Source organism: Carlito syrichta, unplaced genomic scaffold, assembly GCF_000164805.1.
Source record: "Carlito syrichta isolate Samal-C Ts95f unplaced genomic scaffold, Tarsius_syrichta-2.0.1 Scaffold302456, whole genome shotgun sequence".
NCBI classification, from domain to species: Eukaryota; Metazoa; Chordata; class Mammalia; order Primates; family Tarsiidae; genus Carlito; species Carlito syrichta.
Window position 1 is genome coordinate 632,969 of NW_007246552.1, and position 15,507 is coordinate 648,475.

Below are 15,507 nucleotides of genomic sequence, written 5' to 3' on the forward strand. Positions count from 1 at the left end.
TGTCGAGACTGTTGCCAAAGGGGTATATGGGGGAAGGAGCAAGATGTGGCTGGAGAAGTAGCTGGAGTCAAATTTATGGTGAACTTGGTAATTCTCCAGGAAAGGGAACGCTTGAAGTCTCTTAGGGAGACTTATGAGACCAGAATTTGAGGAGATCACCTGGCAGCAGTGTGGATGACCACATGGGAACAGGTAGGAAGCTATTTGCATAGCTCAGGAGGGAGGTAGGAAGACCTGATTCAGGGAGCAGAGGGACAGCCTGGTGTATGTCCTTTCTTGCCAAGTTGGCAGTACTTCCAAATATGCCTATTTCCACATTAGAATGCACAGATGCTTATTTTGGGGGAAAATTGGAAAGGTAAGCAAAAGGCTTGAGATAGGACTACAGATACTGGCTATAGAAGACAGCCTATGGAATTGTTAACCTTTCCTGGTGGTTGTTATTTAATTATCAGCTCAAGATGCTTTGAGTTCCTTCAAAACATCCTATAAAATCAGGAATGCTTACAGACCACCAGCTGTAGTTATGTTATGTCCAAATTTGAGTGCACACACATGTGTGTGCATGAAGAATGCTGAAAACCCCATAGCAGGCTTCAAATAATTTTAAGGCAAAAAGAAAAGTAACTCTTTACTCAATTTCTCAGGTTGCCCTTGTTCCAACAGGTTGAATCCATTGGAAATGAATTCTATCTCTCAAATTCACTTGGCATTTGTTTGTATCTCTTTAATGTACACACCACACACAGCAATCTGGAACAGTTGTTTTGTAAGTCTCTAATCTCTTCTAGTCAATCATAATGCCCTTGAAGGCAGAAACCATTCTTAGTTCATCACCAGGTTCCTCAAAGCACTTGGCACAGAGTAGGATGGAGTTACTGTGGAAAGAAGAAAGGAAGTAGGGAAGGACAGAAAGGAGGGAAGAAAGGAAAGAAGAGCTGATGGTGGATGAACATTTTGAGGTCATCTCAGCTCAGGGCAGGTAGAAAAGGATAAATAGGGACGGGTTAATGATGAGCTCACCATGCTGAAGAAATGCATGCATGCATTTGATTAATCAAAAATCAAGTTGAGAGAAGAAAATTGACTTCTCATTCTACGGTGGCTTCACTAAGAAAAAAGATGTTCCACGTCCCAGTTTGAGACAGTCATATCACTGGACAGGATGAGTTCTTAGATGATAATTTAAAATAAACTCTTGGTCAAAAGACACATTAGTATGTTTCATTGTTTGTTGTTTTGTTCATTCATGCATTCATTAGATGATAAGATGAGAGCCAGACTGCCAGGATTCAAGCCATGGATCCTTCACAACTCTGTGACTTGGTGCAAATTCATAAAGACTCTGTGCCTCAGTTTCCAGATTTATAAAGTTGGAGTATTAATAATACTAACTCATAAGGTTGGGATGGAAGTCAGTGGGCTTATTGGATCTAAACTCTTAGAACAGGACCTGGTGCAAATGCACAATAATATTCGCCATTTGTGCTCCCACTGTATCCAGCACATCTGACATACTGGGAAAAAAAAGACAAAGGCAATATGATCCCACCCTCAAGAAGCTCATAGTCTAATGGGGATGACAAGTGGGAATAAACTATAATATTGAGGTAGGTTAATTATAAACCATGATATTGAGGTAGGTTAGACACAGATAGACAAATTTCTTGTAGGTAGTTTTAAAATAGAATAGGCATTCAGACATTTTTTTCTTATTGGCATACTAGACCTGACTACCTTGCAGGCTAGAATGTGGTCTTACCAATATAGCCCACCCTTTCAGTTCATGGTTAACATAATAATTGCTGTAAAAGGCTATCAAGTTCCCCATTGAAGGCAAATGCACATTCAGGAAAACCCACTCCATCAGCTCACCAAAGGGGAAACCCATCAAAGGTGGAGAAATGGTAAGAAGTCCACCTTTAACTCATGCTTAGCATAATAATCACTGTAAAAGTCGATCAGGTTCCTTTTTGAAGGCAAATATGGGCTCAGGAAAACCCCACTCCTTAGCTCATCAAAGATGGAGAGGTAATAGAAACTAGATACCTACAGCTAACCCTTTATCTCATGGTTACCATAATAATCATTGTACAGTTATATCAAACTTCTTGTCAAAAGCAAAAGCGTATTCTTTCTCTTAAGATTCCCATGCCTATCCAGCATGCCTCCTTTTCTCTCTGTCTTATAGATTTTATCTTAAAACCATATTTGGACCATTCTGAAATTCCTTTCTGTGGTGACTCAAAGAACACATAGAGCATCACACTGCACCCCACCCAACAATAATATTAAAACATGACAAATGCTAAATGAAGTGCCACACCCTTGGGGGAGGAGAGAGAAGGGTGAACAGGGGGCTGAATCCTCTACAGATCACAGCAAAGTTCATCAGCTTCCCTCTGGCCTACCCTCCCTTAAATTCCCTGTTTTCTTTTGTCTGTATCCTTCAGTGTGAGAAGAAACTTCTAGATCTTTCATTTAAAAAGGATAATTGGGATATCTCACAAGAAACTTTACTGTTTAAAAGTCTAGCTTCCCTGAGTGAGGAAATAGGTAAGGGGGTAATTCTGGGATGGAAGGTTGGGGGCATGCTCTCTCTTGGGCACTAAGAGCAGAAGGAGGCCCTGGGAAGGAGGATGCAACTGGAAAAGCACAACTCCTTAGGAAAGGCAGTCACAGACTCAGGTATTAATTAACCGATAGAGGCATCTCAGGGCCTTAGCTAAGCCGGTGGGTGGGGACAAAAAGGAGAGGAGAGATGGAGACCAGTGGTGTGGGGTTGCCTGCCCTCTTTGGGAGGTATGTGTGTTGGGGGCAGGGGGTTAGGGCACTGGGGAAAAGACAGTTACTAATGGACTTTCTGCTTCTGTATTTTGAGTTTAACTACCTGATGCCCTTGTCAGTCAATGATTCAAATGGGAAAGGCAGTGACATTTAGTGGGTTTCATTTTTTTTTCTTTTTCAAAGTCCATTGCTATCTTTTTTTTTGTTTTTTTTTTTTGAGTTGGAGTCACACTCTGTCGCCCAGACTGGAGTGCAGTGGCCGCTCCCGGCCACCGCAGCCTCGACCTGCTGGGCTCCGGCGATCCTTCCGCCTCAGCCTTCCAAGTAGCCGGAACTACAGGCGCGCGCTACCACGCCCGGCTGATTTTTTGATTTATTGTAGAGATGAGGACTCGCTGCCCAGGCGGGTCTCGAACCCGCGGGCTCAGGCAATCCACTCACCTCAGCCTCCCAAAGGCGCGGGATTACAGGCTGAGCCACCGAGCCCGGCTTCCATTGCTATCTTGAGGAGACCCTGCCACCAAAGAAGTTATTGAAGGGAAACCTGGAAATACCTTCAAACTCAATGTATTTTTGGAAGCTCTTGGTTCTTTCTGCTGTCCACCCTTTTAGTAAGGTATTGCTGCTCACAGTAACAATTTTCAGTTTGTAAAGCATCTCATATGCATTGTTTCATTTTGACTTTTACAACAGCCCTGTAAGCTTGGCCTATGGGATGGGCCTTACTGTTATTTTTACATAACAGATGCTGAGAAGTGAGGGTAAGTTTGTTCAAGGGTGGGGAGCAGACCCAGGACTCTAGCCTGGGTTCCTCAAGCTTGGATGCAAGCTTTGTTCATCTCTCTGAGGGCTTCTTCAAGCAGTGAGCAGGACAGATGGCTTACCTCCCTTCCTCCTTCCACAGAAAGAAAACTTGGGCAGACTCTCCTCACAGACAGGATAGGAGAAGTTCAGAACAGAAGATCCTTTAGAGAAGAGAGCAAGGTCAAGATACAGCTCTTTGATGTCTTCTCCTGAAGGAAAGAGGAGAGCCAATAATATTATTGTGTGTTTCACTGTATATCAAAGGCATTCAAAGTTTTTAACAGCGTGAGCCAAAGAACTTTTTGTTTCCCTTAGTCTGCACTGTATGGAGAACATTTTTCTTCTTTCTTGGTAAAACAGCATTTAGGCAATGCTACAGGGGATTATGATGATAACCCTGGGCATCAAAAGTGACCCTTTCTCAAAGTTTACTTGTTTGGGGTAAGATAATCTGCTGTGCCTCCCTTACCCTGATGTGATGGCCCCTCAACGTAATGTCTGCAGTTCTCGCTTCTAGAACTTCTCAGTTACATAGTATTATTTATATCTCATGATAGCAGTGGGAGCATGGCCAAGCCTGTACACTCCTGCTGCTGTTGCCAGGCAGATATTGCATCACACTACACAGGAAACTTCAAGGGGCTCTGTGGTGGTGACTTCCAATTCCAACTCTCTCCCTTTTTCTCCATTCCACCCTTTGATACTCTGCCCACTCCTCCTTCCTTTCCTCTTTTCTCTCTTTCTTTCCCCAAAGCGTTTCTTGAGTTACTGATAGAGTCTAGACATTGTGTAAGGCTTTAGAAACACAAAGAGGCATGAGAGTTCTTGGTCTCTGGGAACGTATCCTCTTTTCTCTGATTCTACTTGCTAAGTTTATTAAATCTTTCTGCTCTGGTTTTGATCAAAACTGTTTTGGAAAAGGAGATACTCTATTAGCTATAGAAAATATATTTACTAACTGTAATGGGATGATCATGTAAAAGTTAAACAATCAAAGGTGCTCTAGTTCATCGATTTGCGTAGGGGAGAAGATATTACATCTCTTCTTTGCCTGTGTCAAGGTTTAAGAACTTATATTAGCTACTAGGGACACAGAATAGCATGTATGACAAACCATGCTGTTGGTAGTACATTTATTTGTTGCTGAGATAACTAAGCAAGAGCTCTCTCCTGAGTAAACATCAATATTTAGTCTCAAAATATTTTCTTTCTTTCTTTCTTTCTTTTTTTTTTTTGGCTCAGTATACTGATTCTAGGTGCTTCTATCATCCAAATGAGTACCTAGAGTCTTCTTAGTACAAAAGTACAGCATTAAATGAGATTTCTGCCCTACCTGGATATTACCCAGAGAGAAATTTGAAAATGAAGATGGAAATGAAGTTAATTCCAGAGAGTGTTGAGGGAACAGTAGTCTAGTCAGCCATTATAGTTAATATGTCATTGGGTGTGTGGAGGCAGAAGAGGCTGTGCAATGTTTTATTTCATACTAATAATTTTTACTTACTCAGAATAATTCCAAATCTAATGTTGATATTTGGTTTTAAATGTTTGGAACACTGATCAACAGAAAAGCCAAAATCCTGTAGTGGATCTGCCAAGAAGAAAACAAGAAATTGACTGTGAGTGTATTATATATTCCGCAAACTCATATTAAAAATTATACTGATATTATTTTTACATGAATCATTAAATGTATTAAAAAACATATTGCCCGACACTTTTTTTAGGTAGAAGTTCATGACATTTTCACCAGCTCCTCCCAGTCTCTTCAAAGTCAATGTCATGTTCACTGTTGGAGTTGGTCAGTGTGAGTTGGTTATGTCATATTTTCTTTGACAATAGGGTCTTAATCCATGAAATGAGCACTGTGTCTTGCTGGTTGGGCTATAACTTTGTTAATATTTTTTATCATTTAAAATTTTGTCATTGATTGGATTCTTTCAGTTACTGAACTTTTGGCCTTAAAATTACTCATTGATTACACAAAATATTTCATGAAGTATTTATTAATATAATTAAAATAGAGAGAGAGGATGTACGAATTTTCAAAGTTAAGACCTGCCTTTGTAATTCCATTTCATTCTATCCCATCCCATCCCATTTAATGTAATACATTTTTTCCAAACATTCCACTATATGCAAGGTATTTGTTTTTTCATTAGCTATAATAGGTGCTACAAAGATGATATTTTTGCACATAACTTCTGTTCATTCAAAAGGCCCCAATGGCTCATATATGTCTCTGTATAAAGCCCAGAAATGTTCTACTGGCCCACCTTCCCTACTCTGCATTTTGAACCCATCCTCCATTCCTTGAGACCAGGGTGGCAACACGCATACCCATCAAATTCCCACCAGGCTTGATCTGCTCATGTGCTTTCTTCATTTGAAATGGGAGTATTGACCATTGTCTAAATACTTAGATCTTGCTCGTTCCCACTGTCTTTGTAGAGGCTTCTCTGATAGTCCCCCAAATATTCTTTTGCTTCTTTGAAATTGTCTGAAATTCTTTTTAATGTGCACAAACATGTAGTGCTTTGTATTTGCTATGTGGCTTATCACACAACACTTAATCTAAACATGAGATTCCTTAGGGGCCAGAGCTGGTTTTTAGTTTTGTTTTATTTTCCACCTCCTTTTCCTTTATGCTTCCCACTGGGCCTGAGAGAGGAGAGTTATTTTTAACAGAGGATCTACCTTGTACCAGTCACTGAGCCACACACTTTATAAGAGTTTTCCATTTAATTTTTCAGACTCCCCAGTGCCTAGCACAGAGGCTCACAGCCCAACACATGGTAAACACTCCATAAACAAACACAATGAAGGGATGGATGGGCTATACATTAAGTTATCCATTTCTCAGCTCCAAGTCTAGCCTTCTGTTCTCTGCTTTGTGTAGCTGGGGCTCTCTGCATTCATATTTTTCCTCTGCCATCTGCCAGTCAAGGTACCAGAGGAAGATGGAGGCTGAAACTGAAGAAGGACTTATTTTTTCTTGAGTACTTGCCGAGAATATCACTGGTGATTGTTTATTGCCCTGGCAGTGACAGTTGGTTCCAAGGTCCATGTTTTTTTGCACCTTCTCAGAGCCAGCTGAGGCTCAGCTCTGTAGATCGCCAAGCTTCTGCAATTACAGCATCTCAGAAGCTATTATCACTTCCTCAGCAGTCTGTGTCTCAGCTCCACAGGGTCTTTCTTTCATATATCCAGTCTCTAATCATCCCAACATCTGCCCTTTGCTCTCCCAGCCCTTGGGGAGATAGCTGCTTCATCACTGGTGTTTTTTGTTTGTTTGTTTTGGAGTTAGAGTCTCCCTCTGTTGCCCAGTCTGGAGTGTAGTGGTATGCTCATGGCCACCATAGCCATGAGCTGCTGGGCTCAGGCAATCCTTCCACTTTAGCCTTCCAAGTAGCTGGAACCATAAGTGCACACCACCACATCCAGATAATTTTTTGATTTTCTGTAGAAATGTGGTTGCACTAACTTGCCTACGTTGTTTTCAAACCCCTGGACTCAAGCAATCCTCTTGTTTCCACCTCCCAAAATGTTAAGATTACAGGAGTGAGCCACCCTGCTTGGCTCCACTAGCTTTTCTTTGTTCTTTTGGTTCCCTAGCAACTGGTGCTCTAACCAACTCCTTATATCAAATTCTCTCTGTTAAAGTAACTGATATTGTCTCCATTTTCCCTGATAGAACCCAGACTGGTAGAATAAACAATAATCTGGAGAGATAAGTATGATTTTCCTCATTTCACCATTGGAGGAATATAGACTCAGAGAAGTTGTATTAAATTACCCAGATCCCCATACTAGAAAGCATCTGAGCCAAGATTCAAAGTCAAAATCAAAAACAAACAAACAAATTGTTGCCTGGTATTGTGTAGTGATATTCACAAAGCAGAGCCTCAAAGATATATATTAATGATTTTGATGTGTATGGTTGCCCAGAATATTTTATGTGAAGAGATATGGCATTGGTAGTCCTGTTTTATAACTGATTTCCATTCCAGCATAACTCTGAGCTCATATTTGCCAATGAAAGTGTTCCAGACAGTTTTATCATCCATATTGCTGACCAGGAAGATATATCATTTTCGATGGTATCTGCCATGGAAAGGACCACTAGGCAATTTGAGCCTTGTGAATCTAACTTGGACGCACTTTTGTTTGATCAAAACTCGTTTGGTTGGGTTACTAATTCTCCTTAGGGGAAGAATCCTTTTCTCTTTTGCTCCTTGGACTCCCTCCCAAGCACCCTTGTGCTGTCCCACGGCTTATCTCAGTTTGAAAACAGGAGTAGGGAGTATGGAGATGATAATTCCTGCTCCATACCTGGCACTTGGTATTGGAAAAGAAAGAAGCCAATGAACAGATGTTTAGGAAGATGCATCCTCAGAACTGTGGGAAAACTTAAGATGCTATCTGAGGCAAAACAAAAATGCTAAGAATGCATTGCTTAGTTAATTAGCAGCTACAGAATTACATGATATGGATAGAAAGAATGCACTAAAGGCAGGAGTAGCAAAGAAAGCATTTCCCTCCAAGAAGAACAGGAAAGATGGAGACAGTAGGAATATTTAAGCTGAGTGCAGTGGTGCATGCCTGTAATCCCAGCACTTTAAGAGACCAAGATGGGAAGATCACTTGAGGTCAGGCACTCAAGACCATCCTGGGCAACATAGCAAGACCCTCCCTCTATAAAATTGCCTTAAATATTTAAATAAATGGCTGAAAACTAAAATAAATAAATAAATAAAGGAAAGCATTTTCCTTGGTACTGGAAATACATTATTGTTAGGAAAGTAATCTTGATGAGGTGCAAAATCACAAAGAAAGCAGTTGCTTCTCTCTGAGGATATGTATATAGAAATAGAAAGATAGATAGCTTAAAAAGTGCTTAAGGGTGGGCTTTCCTAGCAGTTGTTTCAAATTTATATGCAAGAACGGTGTCTGTGAGTGTAAACATGCCTTTTGTGGTCCTCCTGGGGAAAATGACATCAGTTCCTCCCCCTCCCCAAACCCCACCCTCACAAACTCATATCCTCTGTATTTATTTGTATTTCCACTCGGGCTCTTACCATACTCTATATCACATTACACCGTTCGTTTACCTCTGCCCTTCCTCCACTAGATGCTGAAAAGGCAGGCTCCCCAGTGCCAGGGCAGAGCATAATGTCTTTAGATAATAATAGGTCCCAAGTCATTGCTCGCTGAATGAAAAATAAAGGTTATTTGTAGCAAACTGGCTGAGAACCTTAAAGCAGGGTTTCTCAACCTGGTCACTATTGACATTTTGCTTCAGACATTTTGTTGTGAGGGCTGGCCTGTGCATGGTAGGATGTTTAGCAGCATCCCGGATAGAAGCATTAGATACCAGTGGCATCCCCTATTTCCTCCCATTGTGACAAGCAAAAATGTTTCCAGATATCGCTCAAGTTCCCATGGGGGGCAAACTCACCTCTGGTAGAGATCCACTACTTTAAATAATTACTTTCTCAACTACTAGGCTTTACCTATACTGCAGAGGCCTCACAATCACCTACCAAAATTAAAATGTAGTGGGTTGTAATTTTTTTAAAGCAGGATTTATTGAGAGGATAGAAAAGCTCCCACAGTTGGAGGAGACCCAAAGGGGTTGCCCAGGTTGTAATTTTTAAGTAGTTCTCCTTACATAGTATGAAACGTGGTGGACAGGGTGAGGAGGGGAGAGACTTTCCCTTGGATCCTTGCCTCAGGTAACTTTTAATACATATAAATCAGATCATCTGGCTTTGGATCTTCAGAAACAATAAAATGAGAAAGTTAATGAGCGTTGGTGTTTTGAGACTTGAGGGCAGAGATAAATGTTTCCTCTAGATACTTCATTTTATATCAAGTGAGCTGGGGAAAGTAAAAGCTCCATTGTGAAATAGAAGACTGCTCATTTAAAATATTTCTTCCTTGGTTACATCCCTTTTCTGTCTGTTCTGTTGACATCTATGGCTTCAGCCCTAGGGAGGATAGCATTACAGTGAGTGAACCCGGCATGCCCCCAAACTGCCCAGCTCCTCCCCAGAGCGCGTGGGCCCAGAAGGCCGGCTTCTTCAAACCCACTGAGCATAAATCCTGCGGGAGGTGAGGAAGAGGCCTCAGAAAGCAGCCAGCAGCATCTGCTTTGCAACCAAGGGCAGCAACACTCAAACCTCTCCTAGAAAGGGTTTCTTTCTCATTCATGGAGTAGAATAGAGTTGGATAAACAAGCCAGGCTTAGAATGAGCAGGATTTTAGCAAATCTCAGCTCTGGAGCCATTTTTGTGTCTTATGCTCTATTAGGGGCCTGTGTTCTCTTGGACTGGGCTAGACCAGGGCAGCTGTCCAGGGGAGGATTACCTTGTCTTGGTGGTTTGTAGCTAGTGGTGCGTTTTCAACTGGAATCAGTGGGAAGAAAACAAAATCCAAAGGCACAATCTCTGGAAGTGCGATTTCTCAGTAAAGGATAGTGAGGGTCCCGGGATGCACTCTGCCCAGTCCTGCTTGGTTTTGTGTCAGGTAACTCGAATGCTTGGATGTGTGTCCCCAGGTCCCGGAGTTTGTACACATAGCCCTGCATCCTGCAACCTGCATATTGCTGGTTGGGTGATTTGAGGCATAGAGTAGCAGTCAGCTCTCATGTAGCTAGTCCCATTTTCCATAGCTTGGAAGATCTTGACTTTTTATTTTAAACTTTATATTTTGAAATAATTATATTTCCGTAGGAAGTTGCAAAAAGATACAGAGAGGTATCACGTGTCCTTCCCCACCTTCCTCCACATTTAGGACAATATCAAAACTGGGCCATTGACATTGGTACAATGCACAAAGGTTATTCAGAGTTCATCGGTTTAACAGGCACTTGTGTGTGCGTGTGCATGTGTGTGTGTGTGTGTATGCATATGTGTGCCTGTGCTTATAGTTCTATTGCTTGGGGTTTAAATTGGCTTTCCTTCTCCCATGGGAGGGTAGAATTTTTTTTTTTTTTGAGATTGCAGCAGTCCTTTTATTTTTTATGTACTTTTATGATTTTATTTTATTTTAAAGATGTGGGTGCAATTTGGGTTTAGATACATAAGTGGTCATTGTACAGGTGAAATTTGGGCCTCCCATTGGTCCTCACTTCACCTGGTTTGGGATCAGGTGCCCTCATTAACATTATGTGCCCTCTCCCCTCCCTCCCATGAGAGTGATCTACTACTGTCAACCTCTTCCATGTAGTATTATGATAAATGTTCAGGGTCCACTTATGAGTGAGACCAGGTGGAACTTAGTTCCTTGTTTCTGTGATAGATCACTGAGTATGATAGACTCTAAATCCAACCAAGTTGCTGCAAAGTCCATAATTTTGTTCTCTTTTTATGGTGTGTAATAGTCCATCGTGTATATATGCCACATTTTTTAGGCAGTCCACTTTTGATGGGCAGCACGGTTGCTTCCATGTTTTTGCTATTGTGTTGCAATAAACATGCATGCCCAGGTATCTTTTTGCAGAATGACTTGAGTTCCTCTGGGTATATTCCCAGAAGGGGGATTGCTAAGTGGCATGGAAGATTGATTTTTAGATCTTTTAGAAATCGCCATACTGTTTTCCACAGAAGTTGTACTAGTTTACGTTCCCACCAACAGTGTAGAAACATTCCCTTTTCTATACATCCTCTTCAGCATCTGTTATTTTTTTGAATTATTGGTGATGGCCATCCTCACTGGAGTTAGGTGGTGTCTCAGTGTGGTTTTGATTTGCATTTGTTTGATAATTACTGAGGCTGAGCATTTTTCATGTATCTGTTGGCTGCTCGTATGTCTCCTTTTGAGAAGTGTGTAGTCATATATTTTGCCTGCTTTTTAATAGGGCTGTTTGTTTTTTTCCTTTTAGCATGTTTGAGTTCCAAAAACTATAAAACACTGCTCATAGAAATCTAAGAGGACACAAACAAATGGAAAAAGATTCCATGATCATGAAGAATCAATGTTGTTAAGATGTCCATCCTACCCAAGACAGTCACAGAGTCAACACAATACCCATTAAATTTTCAACATCATCTCCTCATTTTATTGGAAACAATACAGAAATTCATTTGAAAATATAAATGACCACGAATAGCCAAAGCAATCCTCAGCAAAAGACACAAAGTGGGAGATATCATACTTCCTGACTTTAAACTTTATTATAAGGCTACAATAATCAAAACAGCCTGATACTGGCACAAAAATAGGCATATAGACCAATGGAAAAGAATAGAGACTCCAGAAGCAAAACCTCAATTTCTCAACCAACTCATCTTCAACAAAGCCTCCACCTATAATCACTGAGGAGAGAAGAACCTATTCAGTAAAAGGTGCTAGGAAAACTGGCTGACCACACGCAGAAGATTGAAACGGGACCCCTACCTATCACTATACACAAAAATCAACTCTAAATGTATGAAAGACCTAAACATAAAACCTCAAACTATAAGGATCTTGGAAAATGCAGGAAACACCCTTATAGAAATTGGAATAGGCAACTGATTCCTGATCAAAACCCCAATAGCCCATGCCATAAGAGATAAGATTGACAAGTGGGACCTTATCAAACTGAAAAGCTTCTGCAAAGCAAAATAAACTGTTAAGAGAGCAGGCAGACAGTCCACAGAATGGAAGGGTAGAATTCTTACAGCAGAGTCATTGTGGAAAGGAGTTGACCCCTTTCCAATCTCACTTCTACCAGCCTTCCCCACACTCATGTCCAAGCGCAACCCCAAGTTTGTCATGGCCTTCCTGCTATACAAAGGTAGTCTCTCTCTCTCTCTCCCTTTCTCTTGTCCTCTCCTCCCCCCACTTATCCTTTCTTCTCTCCCCCCTTTCTCTCCCTCTTCTTTTTTCCTCATAGCCCTCTCTAGTACTTAGATACAACTACATCCTGAGATCCAGAATACTGACTTCTCTTCAAATGCACCTTAACCTTGGTGTGAGACAATTGTCCAAACATTACCTCTTTCCCCCATAACTGGCTTCTTTCTGCCTCTCCCCAAGGGAGCAACTCCTAGTCAAGCCTGGATATGCATATTCCCAATAATGAGTCACAGGGTGTGGCTAATTGACCAGAGTTGAGAACAATGTGGGCAGCTCCCTTACTCACAGTGATTGTAACCATCATGTAAGAAGCTGAATAATTAAGTTGCTTTGCTATAGAACTGCTCATTGTACTGTCCTGTGGAGCAGATTCCTTTTTCACGGATAAGCTGCTATAGGTGCCTTCTGGGCAGATACTTTCTATACTGGCTGACCACCATCGGTGTCTCCCATAAGTTCTAATAAGTCAATTCTTTCCCTGCTGGACCTTGGGGTGACTTCTTTGGAGTAGGTAAAGACCTTACACAAGCCCTCTCAGATTTGGGGCTACTGCATCACACTTGGTGGCTCATTCCCTGTAACCCACATTACTTTAAGAGCTGGTATTGCTACTTGCATGTGCCATTGGTAGAAGATGGGCTGACCCCAGGAGAATGTTAGCTATTACAAAGCATGCTTCTGAAAGAGGCACAGCCTGAGGAGGGTAGAGAAGGTAGTAGAGGGCCCCTGGAGAACTTACCATCTGCATATAGTTTAGAAGCACTGGCAAGACTGACTCCAACAGTTTATGGAAAGAAAACAAATTTGGGTAAGCAGAATGTGAGTAAAACTGATCTGTTCTGGTTGCTTACTAAAGTGTTACTGACTGACAGTTTAATAAAGGGGGGTGTATTAGGGTTCTCTAGAGAACCAGAACCTCTTGGAACTTGGGATGAAGTTAACAGCTAGTCTTGTGCCAAATAGTAGCAGATATTCTTCTGTATCCTTCAGAATTCTTTCCTAAATAAAAATAACAAACAGACTTCTGACTTCTTCCTTTAGGTTGGCAGATGACCAATTCTGCAAGCTTGTACTCACTCTTTTTATCATACAGATCTAGCTGGACAAGGATCAAAGTTTCCTTCTTTCATGGCTGTATTTTGACTGGAATGTTCTAATTTTCTTAGATGAGTTTATAGGAAAATATTCAAGGGTCTTTGTAGATCCCTAAAAGAGGGTGATACATAAAACTTCCATAAAATGTCATTGCTCCAAACTCAATACCATAACACAAAATTACACAACATGAACTACTACCACAACACAAAATTAACTTCCATCTTTTCTGTCCTTGATGCCTCTATGTTCCTTCCACCCCTCCCTTCATAGTACTTCCCTGCTTCTGTAGGAAAAGAAATAGCTCACCATGTTGTAAATATATTCCAGCTATGTTTTTCTATTATTTCCTGATCTCTTCCTTTTTTCCACCTGTCAAATCTTATTACTATAGAGGAGCACAGCAAGGCTCCCTGATGGGTCATTATTCCAAATAATAGTAGTTCCATTTCTGTTTGAATCTCTTTGGCCAGCATTTCATTGAGAATTTACTCACCCATTCATGTTGTATGTATAATCTGGCTTCTTGTTTCTTCATTGCAGATATGTAGATGGTGTATTTAATGTGCTTAAACATGGTTCTTAATATCAGATACAACAAAAAATGAAATTAGCATGGTCACACTGGAACTTCTGCTGAACTCCAACACTCTGCAATTGTCTGGCTACCTTGGTGAAAGTGTTTTTTGACTATGAAGGTGTTTTGGGGCTGCCAAACTGAACATTCTGGATTCCTCACTTGTCTGCTTTTGACCACAAAAGAAACGGAATTGATAATAGCCTTTTTATGGACAGAAAAGGGTTAGGAACCCTTTGATCTCTGGATTCTGCTCTCCTGGAATAACCTAAGTTTGGCTTTCATCAGCATAGGAGGAGATGGCTTTTGTATCACAATATAAATGTTAGAGATCTAAGAGATAAGCGGCAATGATGATAAACGTTCACCCAAAATACCTCTCCAAACATTTCAAATAATGACCATTTGAAACTATTATGCTTGGTCTTTTGCATCTTAGGAATAGATCAACAATGAGCACTAGTGCACTTCTGTGTTTACCAAGAGGGTGGCACAGCACCACATAAGCACAGGATTCTTACATGAGGGTGAGAGGAAACTGGCGCCTGTCTTACAGGTTAGAGACAGTGCATCTTTGTGGCTCAAGGATGGGAAGAGCACCTTAGTTTCTCATGCATTTTATTGAGTACAATATTTTTGAGGATACAAAGACAAATATGAAAATGCTTCTGCTCTCATATGGATTACAAAACTTCCATCACTAATTATAATAGCCCACAACCAAATAATAGACTCAACAAAAGACACATGTATACACTGAATCTCTCATTTTACAGTCAACACAAGTCAACATTTTATAGTCTTATGTGTGGAAGGCATGTCTCTCAAGGACTCACTACCTGGCTTGGCCCTGCTTCATTTTAAACACAATCTTAGAGACAGTGTTACTATTCCTTTTTTAACTGTCTAATATGCACTGAACACTGTGCTAGCGGCTGTGGAACCCAGATGGGGAAGGAAGATCTTGACCAGGCCAGTACACCCAGAGTCTTACTGCTAATCAAACAGTGACCAAATTACCAGGGATTCCCCAAGGCTAGAAGCTTCAGGCTTCAGGGGAACTTGCCTCTTTGGCTTGATGTGGGTAATTGTTTAACTTTCTGTTACTATTTGGAGTGGGGTTGAAAAGTGGTTACAAACTAGCCTGTTCTGTTTTTATAATGGAAGATTAGACTTCAGAGCATGCTTCTCCACTGCTGATTTGAATTTTACTATCAGGCAGACCCCTCCAGGGAAGGAACTTGGCTTAGGAACAGCGGGAACTGTAGCATTATTTGGAGACAAGACACAACCATGATATACCTGTTGTATTTCATTTCTGCATCTCCTACAAATCCGTCCTTCTTTTGACAGGGACCAAGAACAGGGCCAGAATGCACAGGGCGGGGGTGGGGGGGGGG

General features: G+C 41.1%; 1 protein-coding gene across 1 annotated transcript in view; it reads right to left on the reverse strand.

The window, feature by feature from the left end:
* LY86 (lymphocyte antigen 86) overlaps positions 1-15,507 on the reverse strand; it is a 70,833-nt gene that overhangs the window by 29,773 nt on the left and 25,553 nt on the right. The window contains exons 2-3 of the mRNA XM_008056753.2: positions 5,096-5,182; positions 3,672-3,800 (exon numbers count right to left, since the gene is read on the reverse strand). Coding sequence (XP_008054944.1) covers positions 3,672-3,800; positions 5,096-5,182 — 216 coding nt within the window. The remainder of the gene's footprint in view (positions 1-3,671; positions 3,801-5,095; positions 5,183-15,507) is intronic.